The 20824-nt window shown below is 52.2% G+C and overlaps 2 protein-coding genes across 30 annotated transcripts in view; one reads left to right on the top strand and one right to left on the bottom strand.

The window, feature by feature from the left end:
- The window catches only part of MAPK8IP3 (mitogen-activated protein kinase 8 interacting protein 3), a 63598-nt gene extending 47323 nt beyond the window's left edge, over positions 1–16275 (bottom strand). For 22 of the 29 annotated variants that reach the window (XM_077316644.1, XM_077316646.1, XM_077316649.1 and 19 more), the window contains exon 1: positions 4037–4486. In XM_077316644.1, coding sequence (XP_077172759.1) covers positions 4037–4360 — 324 coding nt within the window. In that variant the 5' untranslated portion in view covers positions 4361–4486. Of the gene's footprint in view, positions 1–4036; positions 4487–6874; positions 6996–9450; positions 9582–10380; positions 10483–16256 lie in introns of those variants that run through there. The other 7 variants (XM_077316656.1, XM_077316676.1, XM_077316675.1 and 4 more) reach the window with 3 other exon arrangements.
- On the top strand, positions 10603–20494 carry LOC143827241 (lysosomal dipeptide transporter MFSD1-like). The gene is made up of 13 exons (XM_077316677.1): positions 10603–10760; positions 11903–12003; positions 13150–13274; positions 13393–13448; positions 14405–14548; positions 14651–14809; positions 16312–16427; positions 16973–17073; positions 17387–17498; positions 17813–17950; positions 18131–18270; positions 18470–18581; positions 18693–20494. Exons 1-13 carry the CDS (start codon positions 10736–10738, stop codon positions 18804–18806), a joined length of 1443 nt encoding a protein of 480 aa, XP_077172792.1. The 5' UTR covers positions 10603–10735; the 3' UTR covers positions 18807–20494.
- The last annotated feature ends 330 nt before the right edge of the window (positions 20495–20824 follow it).

Raw genomic sequence — 20824 nt, 5'->3', positions numbered from 1 at the left:
GGAAGCAGAGCTGTGGACACGCCCACCCGGGGCTCCTCCCTTTCCTTCCCCTCCGGGCCCATCACTGGCCATTTGGGGAGGAGTGGGTGGGTCAACATGACCATAGATGGTCCTATCACCTGTTTAATGTTTAACAAACTTTAAAAATATATTTAAAAATGAATTAACTCCTACCCATTTGGGAACCCCTTCCAGGGCCTGAAACCCTGGCTGAGAAAGCCTCTCTTAAATGAATTGTGTTCTTCAGCTGCTGTCCCATTATGGGCCAGAAGTTGAGCCACAAGTGAGGAGGCTCATCTCTGCTGCATCCTTGCAAGGTGGCCTTGGCCACAACGCTTTTCCTTCGTCTCACTGGCCTACCTCGCTGGGTCGTTGTACGGATTAAAACCACGGTCTTGTGAACCATTCAGTGCTACACGAATCCCTTTTATGAAACACTCCCGTCTGCATTTTCCAAACACGTGAACCCGAAGGAACGAGCCCTCCCTTTCCAGCACAAATGACAATTTGCTTCCCTACCACTCAGTTCCGGTGAAGAAACGAGGACGGGGGCATAAATAGCCTCTACGCTGCGTACAGAGTGGTAGTATGAATTTTGCCCAAAGTATTATTTTTATTACTGCTGCTATGGGCAACAGAGGGTTACAAATATTCTCATTATTTTTTTAAAAAAATCTTCAAAAATGGAAAGCAAAACCTGTTTTGAAGAATATAAGAGGCCAAGGCTACATGCACACATACAAACACACACAAGCTCGTACCCGCTGGATGCAAGCATGTGTTTTCTTTACTCGGAAATCAGTCCTGGAATCAGTCAGGTCCAGTATGTATCAAAGTACGAAAAATTCACAGGCTCCCCTTCCACACTCTTTTTAGGCTTCTCATTCTCATTTTCCAGCAAGCATAAAAATGCTTTAGGATGCTTTGGGCTGATCCTGCGTAGAGCAGGGGGTTGGACTAGATGGTCTGTATGGCCCCTTCCAACTCTATGATTCTATGAACCTGTGTTGAGCAGGGGGTTGGACTAGATGGCCTGTATGGCCCCTTCCAACTCTATGATTCTATGATCCTGTGTTGAGCAGGGGGTTGGACTAGATGGCCTGTATGGCCCCTTCCAACTCTATGATTCTATGATTCTATGATCCTGCGTTGAGCAGGGGGTTGGACTAGATGGTCTGTATGGCCCCTTCCAACTCTATGATTCTATGATTCTATGATCCTGCGTTGAGCAGGGGGTTGGACTAGATGGCCTGTATGGCCCCTTCCAACTCTATGATTCTATGATTCTATGATCCTGCGTTGAGCAGGGGGTTGGACTAGATGGTCTGTATGGCCCCTTCCAACTCTATGATTCTATGATTCTAAAACCCCATTAAAGACCAAGGCAGTAAAACCTTAGACTCTGAAGCAAGGAGAAAAACTACCATCTCTTTCTAGTCTCACTAACCACTTTAACGGAGGCAGCCAGGCGACATATATTATTAATTTTATAATATTGGTCATAAAAGCATGCGGGGATACATGCCACGTTTTGGACAGAGGGAGCTCTCTGAAAGATTTGTCAGCGTTGATAAAACTGTAGGAAATTTTCAAGATTCAAAGGTTCAGTGACCGATTGACAGCATACAGCAAACAACGAATATTATTTCCCGGCTCTTTTGGGTTGGTTGGTTGGTTTGGCTGATATATTCTCAACTTAAATCTACCAATAAAGGGCTAGCAGCTCAGGGCAATTGGAAAATAAGGGAGACAGCCAATAAAATGTGGAGAAAGAGTTAGAATGCTTTGTTCAATCCCACATTCTTTTTTTTCCCCCTCTTCCCCAAAAAGTGGCTTTCATATCCTTGGTCCTTTAATTATTTCTTTAATGGGAGAGAGATTAAAATATATATCGCGGCCATCCTCCTGCCGAAATATAAGCACTTCAGAGCCCGGTTGATTTCAGTGGCTGTATTTATTCCTCGTTTCATTTATTTGAAAAATAGAACCGACCACTGCAGACAAATTGGAAAATAAGAGAAAAAGCCAATGAAATTTGGAGAAAGTTCTATTTTTGCCAGCTTGCTTTCGCTTTCTGAACAACCATATTTCCCGCGAAATCTACAGTGTATTTCTTCTACTTACGGGGTCAATGCAAAATAAAAAACCAGCCTGGCACAGAAGGCCAAGTTCCCCACTTCTGTCTGCCAGCAGCCACGAATCAGCAGCATACTGCCTCTGAACATGGAGCATTCAGTCATTTTTGTGGTTAATTGCCTGTAAAAGCCACCCAAATCAGAAATTTACAGTAAATTTCCAAGAAAACGAGGCACTTGGGTAAGCAATGGGCATCTCTCTTAAAGCTTAAAAAGAAATATGACCCTCTGGATTTGTTACATAAATTCAGTTATTAATGTAACATTCTCTCGTCTCCTTCCTCTACGTTGGAAGTTTAGATTAGCCAAAATCTAGGGCATGAACCTTTCAAATAAATGAAATGAGGAATAAATCCAGCCACTGAAATCAAGTGCTTATATTTCGGCAGGACGACGGCCGCGATCTAGATTTTAATCTCTCACCCATTAAAGAAATGATCACAAGGACCAAGGATATGAAAGCCACATTTTGGGGAAAGGGGAAAAAGAAGAATGTAAGATTGAAAAAGCCATTCTCTTTCCAGGCTTCTTCTGGCGTCCTTTCACAGCTCCCCGTCTTCATCCCTCCCCACACTGTCCGGCAGAGTTATGACGTAAAACGCATCGCCTAAGAGGCCAGAAAGGAAGGCCTCTCTGGTTGATTCCAGGGATTTCAAGCATCTACACCTGGCAAAATAACCACACATGGTAATCCGGCTCTACCTGGAGTAACAAGAGCACGACATCTCAAAAAACGAGCCACAGAAAGAACCAAGGACAGGCACCGCTACATGGCAAAGAATTGGGGGGGAGGGGGGAAGAGGCATCTCACCCTCCAGGACTGCCACCCTCCCAATTAACCCCTTCGTTGACAAATGGCTCCTCTCCCATTGTTTGCAAACACTGGGAGATCTCTCCCTGAACTCATTTTCCCCAGAAGACAAGGCTGGCCACACAAACTGGTGTGTTTGTGGGGGGTGTCAGCCTCACTCCAGGGGGGGGGGGAGGGAGGGGCAAGCTCTCAGGCTGAACTACGGCACAATCCTGCAGGAGATGCAAGTTTGGTCGCAAGACTTTCTGGGGGATGGGGAAGGTAACACCCAGGCACCGAAGGTTGCTTTGGGGCCACAGGGTGGAGATGCCAGGGGGTGCCCTCCAAAGTGGAGTGCCCATGCAAGGGTGTGAGGCCTGGATCAGGGCACCCTGGACTCAGTTCTTAGGGGGGAAAGGCAGATTTTGCAGACTGGTGGGTCAAGAGAGGGACGCAACACAGGGAACAAGGCCGCAAACCGGCCAAGCCCTCCACGGGCTGCAGAATATCTTCCGGAATCTCCTTTCCGCTGCAACTTCCAAACTCACACTGGGCCCCGGTGCTTAAATCTGCCGGACCGTCCCCCACTCACCCACCCCCAGAACCGGACAAAGCTGAGCCCACCAGGTTGCAACCCTCCTGCCCTGCATTTCACAGATTTTGGGGGAAAACACAGCTGCTGAGCAGGACAAGGGGGAAAACAGCATCCCCCCTGCACTTGAAGGGGAAGCCATGTTTCCTGACTCCTCCCCTCCACCAGATCGCTCAGCATCACTCGCACGGCTCCCCCGTGGGCACATCTGCTCGGCTATCCATCCCACCTGAGATTTACTACGAGGAGGATGCTATGCAGATCTGGGGAGGATCCAGCTCCGCCCTGGGCCCAGATCGCTGCTCCTCACACCCTCCAGGGGTAGTCCACCTGTGCATGGACTACAATTCCCAAGAGCCCCTGCCAGCGTTAGCTGGCAGGGGCTCCTGGGACTTGTAGTCCATGGCCATCTGGAGGACCACAGGTGGACTACCCCTGCTGCAGACAGGGGCCCCGATCCGGAGCGAAGCTGACTCCGGATCCCCCTCCCGGCGGCGCCGGCTGCTCCCGTCGGCTCACCTCCTCGGCCTGCTTGCGCAGGGCCTTCTCGCGCTCGTACTGGGTGAGCAGCTGCTCGTTGTCCTCGCGCAGGAGCTCCAGCTCCACCTCGTGCTCCTGGTTGTCGGTGAGCACGGAGTCCAGGTTCTCCAGCACGGTCACCACGAGCGGCATGAGCTCCTTGACCACCTCCTCGTCGTAGCAGTGGATGAGGCGCTCGAACTCGCGGTAGATGCTGTTGGCCAGGCCGGAGACGCGCTCCGACATCACCGAGCCCGAGCAGTAGTCGTCGCCCGCGTAGCCCCCCACGCCGCCGCCGCCGTCGTCCAGCTGGATCTCCAGCATCGTGGCGGCCCAGCCGGCTCCCGCTCGAGCTGTGGCTGTAGATGCCGCTGCTGCTGCTGCTGCCGCTGCTTCTGCTCGCGATCTCCGCCCGGCCGTCGCCCTGCGCCACTGGCCACTCCCGGCCGGCGCGCACAGGCGCAGAGGCGAGCGACCACCCCCCCCCCCCCGCGCCGCCCTTAAAGCGACCCGCCCGCCAGCCGCACTCGGCCGAGGGACGGCTCCGGCGCCGGCAGCGGCGGGGATGGCGCGGGCTCCACCGCCAGGACGCCCAGATCTGCCCCCTGGGAGGAAAATGGCTGCTTGGGGGGAGGGGGGGGTTATGGCAGGGGGCTCCATCGCGTTCCCTTGGATGCTTAGGGATGGGGAGGGGGATTCTGTGGCAGGGGGCTCCCTTGGCTGCTTGGGGAGGTACTCTGCAGCAGGGGGCTCCACCAAGCTCCCTTGGCTGCTTAGGGAGGGGGGATTCTGTGGCAGGGGGCTCCACCAAGCTCCCTTGGCTGCTTAGGGGGGGATTCTATGATGGGGGGCTCCACCAAGCTCTCTTGGCTGCTTAGAGAAGGGGGATTCTGTGGCAGGGGGCTCCACCAAGCTCCCTTGGCTGCTTAGGGGGGGATTCTATGATGGGGGGCTCCATTAAGCTCCCTTGGCTGCTTAGGGGGGGATTCTGTGGCGGGGGGCTTCATTAAGCTCCCTTGGCTGCTTAGGGAGGGGGGATTCTATGATGGGGGGCTCCACCAAGCTCTCTTGGCTGCTTAGAGAAGGGGGATTCTGTGGCGGGGGGCTCCATTAAGCTCCCTTGGCTGCTTAGGGGGGGATTCTGTGGCGGGGGGCTTCATTAAGCTCCCTTGGCTGCTTAGGGAGGGGGGATTCTGTGGCAGGGGGCTTGACCAATCTCCTTTGGCTGCTTAGGGGGGGATTCTGTGATGGGGGACTCCACCAAGCTCCCTTGGCTGCTTAGGGAGGGGGGGATTCTGCGGCAGAGGGCTCCCTTGGCTGCTTGGGGGGGCACTCTGTGGCAGGGGTCTCCAATGAGCTCCATGACTGCTTGGGGGGGCACTCTGTGGCAGGGGGCTCCACCAAGCTCCCTTGGCTGCTTCGGGGGGGGGGATTCTGTGGCAGGGGGCTCCACAGAGCTCCGAGTTATGATCCGGATTGGGAAGCAACTGTACAAGCGTGCCTGTTGACACAGAGGCCGGCTGTCCCCTTCAAAAACGCCAACCCAGCTAGGTCCAGGGGCACCTTTAAGACCAGCCAAGTTTGATTCAAGGTAGGAGCTTTTGTGTGCCCGGCCCACTTCCTCAGAGACAACGTCACGGAGTGGAAGCCATCCGTTCAACCTTAGAGGCAAAGAGTGAGGGTGAATTCACCTACAGCATGATAAAAACGGTGAACCGATTCTAGAGATAAACAGGAAAAAAAACCAGCAATTTGGAATTTGTGTATGTGTTTACTTGAGACTGACTTGCATGGCAAACTTCCTGGGTTCAATAAATACGTCGTCTGCTCCAGGACATTGTATCTGAGGAAGCATGCGTGCGCTCAAAAGCGCATACCTTGCGTGAAAACATGTTGGTCTTCAAAATGCCCTTGGACTCTCAACTTGTTCTCCTTCAGACCAACATGGCCACCCACTAGAATCTGTCATGTAGGGCAGGGGCAGTCAACCTGTGGTCCTTCAGATGTTCATGGACTACAATTCCCATGAGCCCCTGCCAGCAAATGCTGGCAGGGGCTCATGGGAATTGTAGTCCATGAACATCTGGAGGACCACAGGTTGACTGCCCCTGATGTAGGGTTATCAAAAGCCTCTAACCCTACACACCAGTGATGGGTATGTGACTTATTTGGAAGCATTCTGGCCATATGGAACTCGAGTGAGACTCAGGAGAACCAGGGAGAGGGTGTTTTAAAGTTAGGAAAGAAACAGCTGCTGGACAGCTCCTTGGGACCCGTCATTTACAAGTAAACAAAAAGACGATCTGGAACAGCGATGACCTGCTTGGAAAGACCAGTTCTGTTACCCCTACAGGACAGAGGCTGTATTTCTTTAGATCAGGGTTTCTCAACCTTATAAATCCCTGGTTGAGAAAGCCTGGGTTAGAGATACAAGCTGCTGCAGCTGTCAAAGACAGAATATTCACCTGCTGTGAACATATGTGCAAACAAGTTCTCATCATCTCAGGCTTTCATACGATTTGGGGGTGACAGCAGGGGTGGAGTCCAAGAAAACTTTTTGCCAAGGTGGGGAAAGGCAAATTGGAGGGTCTTGGAAGGACGAAGCCCCCCCCCAAGGTAATTCACCCCCCTTAGCTGCCCATTTCTCCTGCTTCTCAAAACATGTGTATACCAAGATAATATGCAGTTCCACAGCTACAAACAGTTTTGCATATATCATTTGTTATCTTCCATTCTAAGCATGGCTACAGGGAAACGTTGCATTAGCTGGGATCGATGAAGATGAAAGCAAATATTGCTCCATACACAGTAAGGTGACTTACTTGTCCCTTGGCGTACCTTTCTATGATATGACTCATCTTTTCCACGTGTCTCTGTGGGATGCAGTCCGCGAGGATCTGGTCTTTTCTACCAAAAACTTGATGCAGAAATTTATGTTCTGGCCATCCAGGTGTTCTGCCTGAAGTTAAATATTGTTTAGAATGTTGATGTCTATACATAATTTAGAATTTACGGTTCGGGTTCTGTTAAGCAGACTTAAGTGCCGACAGCCAATTTTTCTCTCCAAAATATATTTTCCTGCCTATATTAGAAGAAATATATCCTGCTTTGCATATATAATGTCTCCTGTTAATATCTTTCGGTGTAAATTAGCAGTACAAAAGTCGGGGAGCTATCCTAAGTGGGTCTGTTCAGCACCCTGCTCTATTCAATGGGGCTTACTTCCAGGAAAACATCCTTAGGCTGTGAACCACCCTGTCCTGGGTTCAAATCCTTCCTCAAAGTTGCTTGCAGGGCACATAAGACTGTAACAGGAGGCTGTACATTAAAGCATTTTCATTTAAAGCATCTAAATGTCAACTTCCAGTGGTTACAGGGGAGATCCAGGACATTCTTTCCTCGAGCATCACTACTGAAAGGAGAGAGATTTGAACCCAGATCTGTCCAGTAACGCAGCTATTGTCATGGATGGCTTCTGTTCACATAGTTCCCGAAAGGTCCTGAGCATACCTTCTTGGGTCCTCAAATTGAGTTTTCTAGCCTCACCCACCTCACAGGGCGTCTGTTGTGGGGAGAGGAAAGGGAAGGCAATTGTAAGCCGCTTTGAGACTCCTTCAGGTAGAGCAAAGCAGCATATAAGAACCAACTCTTCTCCAGTAATCTCAGGGCTCTCTCAGCCTCACCCACCTCACAGGGTGTCGGTTGTGGGGAGAGGAAAGGGAAGGCACTGTAAGCCGTTTTGAGACGCCCGGTAGAGAAAAGCGGCATATAAGAACCAACTCTTCGGTACTGTCATCTATGTCTGGCTCCACATTCCTCGTGTGTCAGTGGCAAAAGAAGGAGATCAGCTGAAAGATCCATGGTGCCTGCTCCGGGAAGAGCTGGGGATGATATTGTATGTATGTCGAGAGACCATGCAATATGATCCGTTCCCCCGCCCCCCCGTCCAGCGCTAATGGCTAATCAATGAAGCATTAGGAAGATCTGGGAAGGGAGAAGTAATGTGAGCATTTGTGTTCAAAGGCAGCAGAGAGGAACAAACAGCAGCCAAGCCTGCGAGAACCCCCCAGGGAGGCTTTTGGGTTGCTCATAACAGAGCTATCAGAGACGTATTTTTTTTTTTTATTCCAAGGCTGTGGATGAATCCGTGGAGATCTCTGCAGGATGGATAGCCAAGGGTCGCTTTTTCTAGCTAGCCCAGCGCGTGTCAAAAGGCCCGGTTCCCAAGAAGAGGCCTAGTTTGTGAATATGTAGCCCCAGGAAACAAATATACATGTGTATTGAAAGAGGCAAACTGAAGAATATAAAGCTGCCATCTTCAGACGGGATTAGAAAATGATTGTAAAGCTTTCCATTAGCAGCAGCAACGGCTTGGGATTGGGGACAAACCACATGTGTGAACCTGTCAGCCCCCCTTTCCCTTACTGCAGTGGGGATTCAAGCCAAGGTGTCTTGTTTATAGTGTGAAGGGAGATTTGTATACATATGGTCGCAGTCCAGCATGCTAAGCACTAGAATCATAGAAGGATTATAGAGTTGGAAGGGATCCCCCTGGGTCATCTAGTCCAACCCCCTGCACTATGCAGGACACTCATAACTCTATTGCTCATCCAGTCAAGAAATTGCAAACAGCAGTTTGAAAGAGCCATTGGCGATTAGAATACAGCATAGGAAAAGAAGTTTGCTTTTTTTAAACCCCTGGGCTGTCGTCCGGATCCGAATAATACCCTGGATCCCGCATTGTTTCCAGTGGGTTGATGCACAGGCGGTGACTCTGGACTGAAGGAAACACAAATTCCCTGGGAAGCAAAGATTCACTCCAGCATGTTTTCGACACTGATCTCTCTGTCTCCGCCATAGAATACTCTAGCCCAGGGGTAGTCAACCTGTGGTCCTCCAGATGTCCACGGACTGCAATTCCCATGTGCCCCTGCCAGCAAACGCTGGCAGGGGCTCATGGGAATTGTAGTCCATGGACATCTGGAGGACCACAGGTTGACTACCCCTGCTCTAGTCTTTCCCAGATGCTCTTAATTTCTAGTTGATTTCCCCCCTAACGTGCGTGCATAAATAAACTCCCACACTCTGATATTTAAGATGATTTTCAGTTAAGCCAACATGTCCTGCCAGCAATTGACTTTCTTTTGCACACAGCAGCAATTTTCTGCGACGGACTGTCTTGCTCATTCCATATGTTAGACCAGGTTCCTACCAAGTAAAGTGGAAAAGCCAAGACGTGGCAAAGGGGATCCATGGCAGGAAATTTCAGCAAACGTTCAACTGAATGAACCAATTATTAAGAATTGCCGGGGGGGTAGGTGGGCTTTTGCAGCAGAAAAGTGGCTTAAGCACCATTCTCCTGATTTAAATTTTGATGCCGTTCCTTCCGCCCAAGTTTTGCTTCTTCCACAGACCTGGCATTTTCCTCTCACTCGGCCACCGAAGCACAGGGACACCAAGCATGAGTCATCGGACCGGGATGAAGCTGCCAGATGCGGGCAGCATCCATTTCCCGAAAGCTGTCTCACCGTTCTCCTGGAGAAGTCTGGCGATTAAAAAAAAAAGTGTCAAGATGGGAAGTGCGTGGATGAAAAAGTTATTTCGGTCACAGTGCAGGGAAAAAAAATGTCTCAGGGAAGGAGGGTGATAGTTACAAATGATAAAATACGTAGAATAAGGAGAACCTTTTCTCCCGTAAGGCTACACCTTGGGGGCACGTAATGGAGTTGATCGGTTCTAGATTCAGGATGGACAAAAAGAAGGAATTCTTTGTGCACGGACTAATTAAATTACGGGATTCCTTGCTGGCGATGGGGATGCCTTTTAAGGCAGATCGATGGGGGATTGGGTTGTTATTGGCTACAAGCCTGGTTTGCTTCTTTGACCGAGTGACGGGCTTACTAGGAGGTGGAAATGCAGTGGATGTGGTTTATCTGGGTTTCAGTAAGGCTTTTGACAAAAGTTCCCCGGGATGGGCAAACTGGAGGGCCGCAGGCTGGATTTTCGGCTGGTCGGGTGGATAAGGAACTGGCTAGAAAACTGAACCCAAACAGTGACGTTTAATGGGATTTCATCAGATTGGAGGGAGTTAACTCATAAAGTTCTCTCCAGTCCTCAAATGTTTAGGTTAGAATAGCCTTTAAGCAGCAGTGGCCAAAATGTGGCTCTCCAGAGGCCCATGGACTACAATTCCCATGAGCCCCTGCCGCTGGCAGGGGCTCATGGGAATTGTAGTCCATGGGCCTCTGGAGAGCCACATTTTGGCCACCCCTGCTTTAAGGCGTCACAAGGCACCAGTTTCTTATTCCTGGGAAATCCTGTGGTAATTTTTTAAAATTATATACCTGTAGTTCGCCATACGCCTCAGGTGAAGGCGGGAAGAGACCAATGAGGACGCGGCGCCGCTGAGTGACAGGCAGCGAGGCGGGGCTTCGAGGAACGGGCGAGACCGAAAGGCTCGTCAGGGGGCGGGGCTCAGCGTGCGGCGATTGGGTGGGGGAGGCCGTGGGCGGGGCCTCGGAAGAGAGGGAGGGAGGGGCACGCGAGGCGACTGGGAGACAAAGAACGTCGGAGAGTGGGCGGAGCCGAGCGCCAGGCGGTGCCGGACGGCGCCTGGCGCGGGGAGGCGTGGCCTAGAGCGGAGGGGGCGGGGCCTCGGGCGGCCGGCGCGAGGCGAGCGAGGAGGCGGCGGCCGGCGCGATGGCGGAAGCGGCGGCGGAGAAAGGTGAGAGGAACGTCACGTGACGACCGACCCGTCACATGACCGCCGCGCGCCGCTGCCCCTGGGCTGCCTGGGGCGCTGCTGCGGCGGCATCGCGCTTTGCACGCGCTCAGAGGCCCCCTGCTCCAAAAAAGGTTCTGCAAGTTCCCTCCTTTGGCAGGCAGCTTCCCAGCGGCTACGGGGAGAAGCCAGTTTCCCAGCTCCTCCTGTCACTTGGCTGCCCCTTAGGAGCCCACAAGGGTGGGAAGGGGCCTCCGGGGTCATCTAGTCCAACCCTCTGCCAGGGCAGGAACTCTCAGTGACCTGCCCGCCCTCAGTGACCCCAGTTCCGTGCCCAAGTGATCCACCTCCCCACCCAAGATCTCCAGAATCCAGCCTGGCCTGGAGGAAATTCACCCAGTACCCCTCAGTGGCCATGATCGGCCATTCCCTCCCTCGCTGCAAAAGGAGCATACAAGTCCGCCGCGATTTGTGTGTGTGCATCCTTCAGGGTGGATCTCCGGATGGAGATGGAGATGCCACTGGAGCAGCCTGCAGTGGGCTCCTGCAAAATGCCTTTCCGGGGCTCCCTTCCCAGCTCTCCACCTGTGATCCTGATCTCCTTTACATCTGGCAGGAAAATAAGTTGATCAAAGCGCTCACGCTGTAAGGAAAGCCCCACGGCTTCCGAGCCGCTCTGTTGGGGGAGCTTGTTCTCCTGCCTTTGGACGGCAGGCCATTGAGTCGGCTTGACAAGAGGCAGCACAGCTGCCGGCCAGGAAATAAAACCAGTTCTTGCTAGTGTAGCTTGCTCCCTTCCGTCTGGTCAGGATCCCAAGGGGCACTGAGGGAAGATATAGAAAACAGCAGCCAAAGCCAGGTGAAAGGATCTTTTCAATGTCATCGCGAGTCCAGGAAATCAGGACACGGTCTTGTGCCCAAAGATAGGCAGGGATGACACCTCACAAAGAGGCCGCTAAGAGGGCCGGATCCCAGGTGCCGCCATGAAGGCGGAAGAATATCCTTCCGGGCAACAGAGGAGTAGGTCTGATTTGCCACGGCCTTCCTCCATGAAGGAACCCAAGCCGCCTTTGATGGTCTCCCATCCATATATTATATTATGTGTATTGCTCTGCTGCTTGCTAGCCATTGCTCTGTGTTTGTAGCTTACTACAGGTTCCTGGTGCTTTTCTTCAACTGCCTGCTGACCTTTGGCTCCTACTTCTGCTTTGATATCCCCAGTGTCTTGCAAGAGCAGTTCCAAGGGGTAAGTGTCCGGCAGGGGACAGGAAACCCAGTCCAGCTGAAGTAGAAAAACACCATGGAAGCAAAGCCAAGTACTGCCTCCTAGAATACGATAGGGACCCCCCAGATTAGCAGAGAACTGCAAATTTTCCTGACCGTAAATCTTTTTCACACTCTGAAGACCGGATGTCCTCACTCCAGGATAGCCACAGGATAGCCTCTTTTTGGAAGAGTGGCTAGATGCCTCAAGTGAAATGAGCTTATCTTTAATGGAAAAAAACAATAAACCCTGGATTCATATAGGCCTGGTTTCGATCTTGGGCTGGGAGTGAATCCTTGAAGGCTGGATTTGATAGCCATAACATTTTTTTCCTCTGAGGAAGAGCTGTTGTTGTTTTATACCCCGCTTTTCACGCTTTGAAGGAGCCCTAAAGCGGCTTCCAAACACCTTTCCCTTCCTCTCCCCACCACAGGAACCCTATGAAGTATATGGGGTTGAGAGAGCTATAAGAGAACTGATCTGTGAGAACAGCTGTGTCAAGACTGGGACTAGCTTGAGGACACCCAGCCTTTAAAATTGGGTTAAGGCAGATGGCAAGATCGGTGAAACAGCTTATCTGGGTAGATAAGCGCACAAACTCAAGGAGTTAATGAACAGACAAGAGAAGAAGTTGGGGCAGCCACTGGGCTAAACTTCTCGTGTCTGTTCATTAACTCTTGTGCTTGTATGCTTATCTACCCAGATAAGCTATTTCACAGATCTTGCCTTAGCCTCAATTTTAAAGGTTTTTAAAAATATTTTAGAATATCTCTTTCAATTTAAATGTTAACACTTAACTGATCTTTTATTCGTAAGTAGCGTAAGCTTTACGTTTCTTACGTACGTATGTATTTTGGTCTACAGCCGTAGAAAGAAATATGGGATGAGCCTTAATCCAGTCTCTGCTGTTATCACAGTTCTTGACTCCAGCTAGCCCTTCCTGGCAATTAAAGCCCCACCCCGTCCCTCTATGAAATGGTTGAGGATCTTCTTTTTCACTGTGACAAAATGTGCCTGCATGCGAAAGCTCATGCCTTGAATAAAACTTGGCGGGGCTTAAAGGTACCTCTGGACTCAAGCTTTATTCCGGTGTAGCTCATGTTTCTTCTGTATTGCCTCGTGGTCTAGAACCTCACCTGCCCAAACGGAACACGGCCAAATGGCACGGAACAGAACGGGACCACAGGCTGCGTGGAAGGCCTGGGGATGACCCCCGAAGAATACAACCTTCTGTACGCCATCTATGCCTGGACGTGAGTCTCTTCCTCTTCTGTTAATGTATTCACAGAGCAAGGCTCTTAAAGAAAAAAGGAAGGCGTATCAAATTAAGAGAGGAATCAGCTTTTGTTTTCGTGTTTTCTTTCCCTGCAGCAATGCTTTGGTGGTGATCATGGCTGGCTTTTTGATTGACAAACTCGGAAACCGCTGTAAGTTCTAAAGAGTTAAGAAGAAGAAGAGTTGGTTCTTATATGCCGCTTTTCCCTACCCAAAGGAGGCTCAAAGCGGCTTACAGTTGCCTTCCCTTTCCTCTCCCCACAACAGACACCCTGTGAGGTGGGTGAGGCTGAGAGAGCGCTGATATCACTGCCCGGTCAGAACAGTTTTATCAGTGCCCTGGCGAGCCCAAGGTCACCCAGCTGGTTGCATGTGGGGGAGCATAGAATCGAACCTGGCATGCCAGATTAGAAGTCTGCACTCCTAACCACTACACCAAAATGTCTGTATGTTACGTGGCTCTTCCTTGGCCTTGGCCTTATAACCACGTGTTTTAGCTCTGTGACTTTCCTAAGCCATCAGGTTTAGGGTCAGACAAAGTTTGAATAATCCTTTAGAAGTTAGGTGGTTTTGGTCAATTCCAGGAATAGTTACGGTTGACCAAAATGGCAGAGATGAATTTACAGGTTGGCATGGCAGGCAGAAATTCAAAACTTTCCCCCTGCTAGCTAAGATCCTAAGCCAGGTTTGAATCCAGAGTTAGAATCCTGGTTGGGAGGCTAACTTGGTTGGGGTAACTGGAAATAGCATTTGACCCAGACTGTGGTGTGAGAAGAAGACAAAGGTTTTTATACCCGCTGAAGGAGTCTCAAAGCGGGCTTTCCTTTTCCTCTCCCCACAACAGACACCCTGTGAGGGAGGTGGGGCCGAGAGAGCTCTGACAGAACTGCTTCGCGAGGACAGCTCTGTCAGGACTGTGACGAGCCCGAGGGCACCCAGCTGGCTGCCTGTGGAGGAGGAGCGGGGAATCCTCCACAGCGCTCCAGATTAGAAGCCACCGCTCTTAAGCACTACGCCAAAAGGAGAGGATGAGCCTAGGGACAAAACTGGTTAATGCCGGTGTTTCTACCTCTGCTGCTGACTTGGTCCAATCCCCTTCTCTCCCTAGTTGGCGTCTTCCTCTTCTCCTTCCTCACCGTGCTGGGATCGTCCGTTTTTGCTCTGGGCTCGCACTTCAAGGGAACGCCGTACCTCCTGCCGCTGATGCTGACGGGCAGGCTGCTTTTCGGCTCCGGCAACGGCTCGCTCACCAGTAAGGATCGGAAGGAACCCTTTCCCGGCTGTGCCGCTTTGCGTGGCGCACGGCGCACCCTCCGGTTAATCCCGCCCTCTTGGTTTCTCTTGCCCCTTTGAGTTGTGCAGAACCGCATCACGGCCTTCTGGTTCAAGGGCAAGGAGCTGGCCTTGGCCTTCGGGCTGACGCTCTCCTTCTCCCGCCTCGGCAGCATCCTGAACTTCTTCCTCACCCAGCAGTTTGAAAGCCGCTTCGGGGTCCAGTGGACGCTCTGGGGAGGTGAGTTTCCCTCGGCAAGGTCTGTGGGGCGAAGATCTGATGGGCCCCCCGGTGTTAAGAGCGATCTGGGCTCCTTTTGCCCACTCCACTCCTGTACTAGGTTTTGGGGGGGTTAGTGGGTTGTAGACCGCCATGGTTTTTTAAATTTAGGAGTCTTATTTTGTATGGGGAGGAATGTCCAGAATTGTTTTAATGGGGTTTTAATGGGGCTTTTAACATGGACAATTTTAACCCGCCAAGTTATGGGAGAGGTGGGTAATAAGTCGAAACAATGAATGAATGAATGAATGAATGAATGAATGAATGAATGAATGAATGAATGAATGAATGAATGAATGAATGAATGGGTGGGTGGGTGGGTGGGTGGGTGGGTGAATGAATGGATACGACAGCAACAACAAACACGTGGGGGGGATTTTTCCTCCCTGCTGAGCTGTTTTTAGGGGAGCCTGGCGTGGGCCATTTAGGAGAGCTTTGTAACGGTGTGGCAATTTAAATGGCCACTCTTGCGGGGAAAAGCTTTTAAAGGCGGGCTGCGTCGTTTAGCTTTTGATGTTGCCTGCCTTGCGTTCCAAATCGTTGGGGGAAACACTGGCTCATAAATGAAGGTTCAGCTCCTTGGCCTGGCGGCCGTTCCAGGCCCTCTTCGTCCCTGATGGGGGGTGATCTTTTGTGGCAGAAGGCAGTTCTCTGGAGTCTGGCCCTTGCCGGTTTATCGCAAGGCCCTGGTCTTGCATGAATGGACGTTTCTGGCGCACAAATAGGGTTTAGGATCCGATTCGGGGAGTTCCAAATGGAGCGTTTTGAAGGACTGAGCTCTCATTCCCCTTCCGCTGTGATGATGTTATCGGGGGGGGGGGGTATAGTTGCAGGAGAAAGCGTGGACCCCTCCCCTTCTGCTCCGTGCAAGGATATACATTTATGGTTAATGCAAGCCACTAGAGGGTGCAAGAAGAAGCTGCAAACCGGCAGCTTTGCAAGGCGTTGGCGTTTATTTTTAAGGCCAAATCTGCTTCTTAGGATCCCTTTTTTTAAAAAGTTTCTAATTCACGCGCAAGAGCAAATCGGTGGAGAGCTGCTGGAGGCTGGGAGCGCAGCAGAGCTGAGCAGAGGGGCTCTTTGCCGTGGAAAGAGAGATTGCCAGGACCAAAAACGCCAGGCGAGCGTCTTGTGGGGCCAGGGATGTGCAAGCCTGTTAGCTTCCGCAGAGCGGAGAGCTCTGCATGGGGTACACGGGGTTAGACACACCCTCAGGTACACTCAGCCCAGGCTGCAAACGGCCTTACAGGTTAAACGGTGATGCCTTCTTTTGATCATCTCTAGTGATGAACCTTCCGTATCCAGCTGCAGGCAGCTGGGAGAGGGTCCTCCAGGCAACCTGGCCCCGTTCCCCCCTCCTTCCTCGAACAAATCCCCCCCCCCCCCCCAAAATGCTTGCCAGACTTACCGTTCAGGAATTTCAGCAACAAAAGCGTCCAGGGCGGCTTCTGCTGTGTTTGCAGGGACCTTTCTCTGTGCGCTGGGCTTCCTTTCGGCTATCATGGTCAGCATCCTGGACAGAGTCGGCATGAAGCAGCTGGGCTTGGACGGCGTGATCCAGCAGGAGTCCAAGAAAGTGGTACGTGGGGCCGAAGGGGGGGGACAATGGCTTCCTCCCTTCTGCAGGCTGGCATATTGCTACTGGAGCGTGTTAGGGAAGAACAGGGGACGGTTCCCTTGAAAAGAGAGTACAAGAGCTGGCGGTTGAGGGCGTTAAAGCAAGACTGGGGTGGATTTCTGGAATCATTGCAGAAAAACGCTTCCAGACTCGGCTGGTTTGGGCAGTAGATTCCAGAATTTGGCATCCATTTCTTGCTGGGATCCCCCTTTGAGTAAAACAAAAGAACCTGGGCGGAGTTATGCATTTGGGGGTTGTGCTTAAGATCTCAGACTTTCCAAGGCTGACCCTGCCTCCTTTCCCACACACCTGCAACCACAAACGGGGAAGTGAGTTACCTGCCCACCTTGCTGGCTAGCGAAGGTACGCTCTCTTGGGGCGACCGGTCTTCCTTTGCGTCTTTAGGAGGTGAATATATAGCGTAAGCTCCTTTAAAACGTTTTAAGATGCGGAAGGCACGTAGGAACGGTGTACATCTCCCCTCTTTTCTTCTCCCCTCCCGGCAGCGGATTCAAGATGTCCGGCATTTGCCTCTTCGTTACTGGCTCCTGGTTCTCACCATCATGTTCTTCTACAACGGAGTCTTCCCGTTCGTCGCAGACGCGAGGTAAGGGGATGGGGAGGGTCCTGGCAGTTCCGGCAATGAGGGGAGTGCGGGCTGGGGGCTGGACTTTGTCCCGGTCAAGGCGTGAGCTTTTGCGGGCATGCCTCGAATAAACCTCCGTCGCTCGTAAAGGCTGTGGATTGGGACGGGGCAAAGGCAGAGTGCTGTCTATGTGCCAAGAAAACGTCGGGGAGAAAAACAAAAAGCCAGTGCAAGCCCAAGAGAGTCGAACTGGAAATAGGAAAAGGGGGAAATCTCCCATCCCGGTGCGGAAACAACCCCAACCGGAACAGTGATGCCTTTCTCTTTCCCGCAGCAAATTTATCCAAGATAAGTATCCCGGCTACAGCCAACAGGCCGCTGCGTACACCGCCGGGGCAGTATACGACAGCTCCCTGGTCCTCTCTGCCTCAGTGGGCATACTGATTGTAAGTACCTGCTGCCTGCTTTTGGGGGAGGCTGGGGGAAAGATGATCGTCATGTAAGCCCAGCTTGGCTTGGGTTTACAGAGGCGAGCGAGCTCTGTTTGCGGAGGGGAGTTCTCCACCCGTCGTTCCACTTCGTGAAACACAAGCGGATCCCTCCGTTGGGATCTGGAGGGACCTTCTGCCCGCCTGGTTAGAATCTGGCCAGGCCGCACTGTGTTCGTAGCCAGAGATCCTTAGGCCCTCCCAGCAGGAAAGCATTCTGATGCTACAGAGATCGGTGTGGCCGTCCCACTGGGTCCTTCTCCTTTCCCCAGGACTACGTGGGTCTGCGGGGCGTGTTTGCCGTGGGCTGCGCCATCCTGACTCTGCCCGTCTTTGCCCTCCTGGCCTTCACCTTTGTTCCCCCGCTCGTCTCCACCATCTGGCTGGGGATCACGTACTCCTTCGCAGCGGTAGGTGAACAGAGGACAATGCGGGGTGGGAGTGGGACAGTATCAAAACGGGCCGCTCTGGCTTCCGTCACTGGGGAACTCCTCGGCCTGCTGATGGGCTGAAAACAAGTGTGTTTGGGTCCCCTCCCGTCCCCAAATCGCCTTCCCCCTTTCTGACTGTGCTGTGCGCCATTCCCCCAGGCTAGCATGTGGCCCTCCATCCCGCTCGTGGTCCCCCAGGCGACCTTGGGAACAGCCATGGGGCTGGCGACATCCGTCCAGATGATTGGGATCGGCCTCTCGAACGTGATCGTGGGGCGCATCCTGGGGACAGAGTCCAGGTGAGGACGTCCCTCTTCCTGGCGCGCCCGCCGACGCCCCCCTCGCCCCAGGTCCTAACTTTAGAACCCGGCTCGGTCCGCGGTCTGAGCAGAAGCAGCGGGGTGATGGGAGCACAATCGGCCCCGTTTCTGCACCAGTTGGGGCGGGCGCCTGGGAATCCTTGCCCGCCTGCCTGACGTTTCCCTCTCACCTCGCCAGCGAGCTGAAGATCCCCCTGTGGCGCTGGCAGCAAATGATGATCTTCATGCTGGCCAACACCGTGGCGTGTATTGCCGCCGCCGCCAGCCTCAACGTGGTCGACAAGAAGCAGGTACGAGGTCACTCCCGCTGGTGTCTCAGCTGGCGTATTACGGCCGACGCAAGTTCTCTGCTCTGGGGTAGATCCATGTGGGCTCATTTCCCTGGCTCTCTGCCTTCTCAGGGAGGAACGCTGAACCGCATGACCAAACGCTCGCTGCCAGAACCGCCGGCCGGGCCGCCTGGGGACACGGCCCCGCTCCTCAACGAGGCAGAAGACGAAGGATCCATCAACTAGGAGCGACAGGCTGCAGAAGCACCCGTGGGGGGGCACCCTCTTTGTATCTGGACTTCTCCCCCGCCCCCTTCGCTTTCAGATATTTTGTAAGGGAAACTCCACTAACCAGGTGCCGAAGGCATGAGTCCATGCCAACCAGTCTTACGGGGGACGTAGAGAGTGGCTTCCTGCCTGCCTGGGTTATGGGAGGGTCTAGAAATCAGTGGTGGGTTTTAATCCCAGCTCTTTAGGGCAGTTTTTGCGGAAGAGAGCTAGAATGAGGCTGCTCTGGTGAGGAAGGGGAGCAGGCTTTGTTATAGTTCGAGAGCTGGTTCCGTCTTCAGTCTGACCTTAACCCTAACCCTAGCCAGCACCGTTCTGGGCCTCCCCGCCTACCTTATCTAGTATTACTAATTTCTGTAACAGTGTAGCCCCAACGTTCTTTCCAGATACCCTCCTCCCGAAACATTGTTTACACCGAGAATAGCTCTGCTTCCACAAATGAGGGGACTGTTACCTAGGGAGGATCCCCCTCTTTCATTTCCGTTACGTTGGCACTCTCTTTAGCCTCCTCGAGAGAATGGGAGAAAGAAACACACGTGAGCTGCCGACTTATTCTGTCAATCGGGTCGATGCATGTTTGTCTTGAATTCGATGGGGGAAGGCATTTGATGGCCAGGGGTACTTGGGTAGTATTTTTTTTTAAGACGAGGCAGAATCTGCTGCAATGGACGCAAACAGTCCCTTGCCCCTTTCCAGGACGTAACGCACCAGGCCAAAGGTCTCACACGGCCAGAGCTGACTTAGCGACTTGGCCTCAGCAGCTAGTCCTGTGAGCGCCTTTCTGGCGTGCACAGAAAAGATAGAGGGAAAGAGTCAACCGGAAGGGGGGACGCACGCACACCCAGTGTCAGTTTTATGGTGTTGCACATGACACAGGGATTCTCTGACTTGGTAGGCTCCTTCCCATAAGGAAGCCAGCTTGGTGGAGCGGTTAGGAGCGGCTATTTCTAATCTGGCAAGCCAGGTTTGATTCCCCGTTCCTCCCCTACATGCAGCCAGCTGGGTGAGCTTGGGCTAGTAACAGCCCTGATAAAGCTGTTCTGACAGGAGTAATATCAGGGCTCTCTCAGCCTCACCCAACTCACAGGGTGTCTGTTGTGGGGAAAGGGAAGGTGACTGGAAGCCGCTTTGAGACTCCTTCGGGTAGAGAAAAGTGGCGCATAAGAACCAACTCACCTTCTTTTATGAGAATGCAGCTGCTGTTCTCTCAACGAAACCTTCCTTTGCTTTTCCAGTTGCCGTAGGCCGAAGGACAGGCAGAACTGCAGGCAGTAAGGGGGAGCCCTGGTCCTTTCCTGGCCAGGAGGTAGAAGCGAGATTTTGGGGCAGTCACTATCCCCCTGCTTCAATACAAGGATCCGGGAGAAGAATCATGTATGCTTAGATTGATCAAATCACTGTGCCGGTTCCTTCTGTTTCACTGAAATGCCTTTTATCTCTGAACTAGTTGAGGAGGGTTCCTTCCTCCCCCCCTTCCCCTAGCTTCCCGGGTCTTTTCCCGGATTAAGACAGCAAACCTTTAGAAAAGGGACAAAGTGTGTTGTACTAAATGTAGTTGCAACGGGACGTTAACTATGCAGCATAAACTAGCAACAACGATAACGCCTCGCCCTGGCCGACCCAAAATAAAATACTTGATTATTTTATGCCGCTTTCTCCTCATTTCTTTTGGGCAACTACATTAGCAGCTTTGTGGAGTCAGCCGACGAGAAACCCGTGGGAGAAATCCTTGCAGGCACCCAGCAAGCTGCCTTCTACCGAGTCAAGACACTTGCTTGTCTGGTTTGGCTTTTGTCTGACCGTCTGCAGCTCTCTGGCTGAAAAAAGATCTTTCTGGCCTCCTGAGAGACTTTAACTGGAGAAGTCAGGGATGGTACCTGGAGGCAAAGACCCCAGAGCACTGGCAAAACACTCAAAAGAACGTGTTAGGTCCTGGGACCAGTTAGTATTCTCTCAGTGACTTCCAGCTAGAAAAA

Source organism: Paroedura picta, chromosome 17 (genome assembly GCF_049243985.1).
Source record: "Paroedura picta isolate Pp20150507F chromosome 17, Ppicta_v3.0, whole genome shotgun sequence".
Taxonomy (NCBI): Eukaryota; Metazoa; Chordata; class Lepidosauria; order Squamata; family Gekkonidae; genus Paroedura; species Paroedura picta.
Note: the sequence above shows the minus strand (reverse complement) of the source record. Positions and strands in the feature narration are given on the sequence as shown.

Bases quoted from the DNA above. Each gene is read 5' to 3' on its own strand.
- LOC143827241 (XM_077316677.1), top strand. From the start codon at position 10,736: ATGGCGGAAGCGGCGGCGGAGAAAG. The intron at 14,549-14,650 runs GTAAGGATCGGA...TGCCCCTTTGAG, and splicing joins CGGCAACGGCTCGCTCACCA to TTGTGCAGAACCGCATCACG. The intron at 17,951-18,130 runs GTAGGTGAACAG...CCATTCCCCCAG, and splicing joins TCACGTACTCCTTCGCAGCG to GCTAGCATGTGGCCCTCCAT.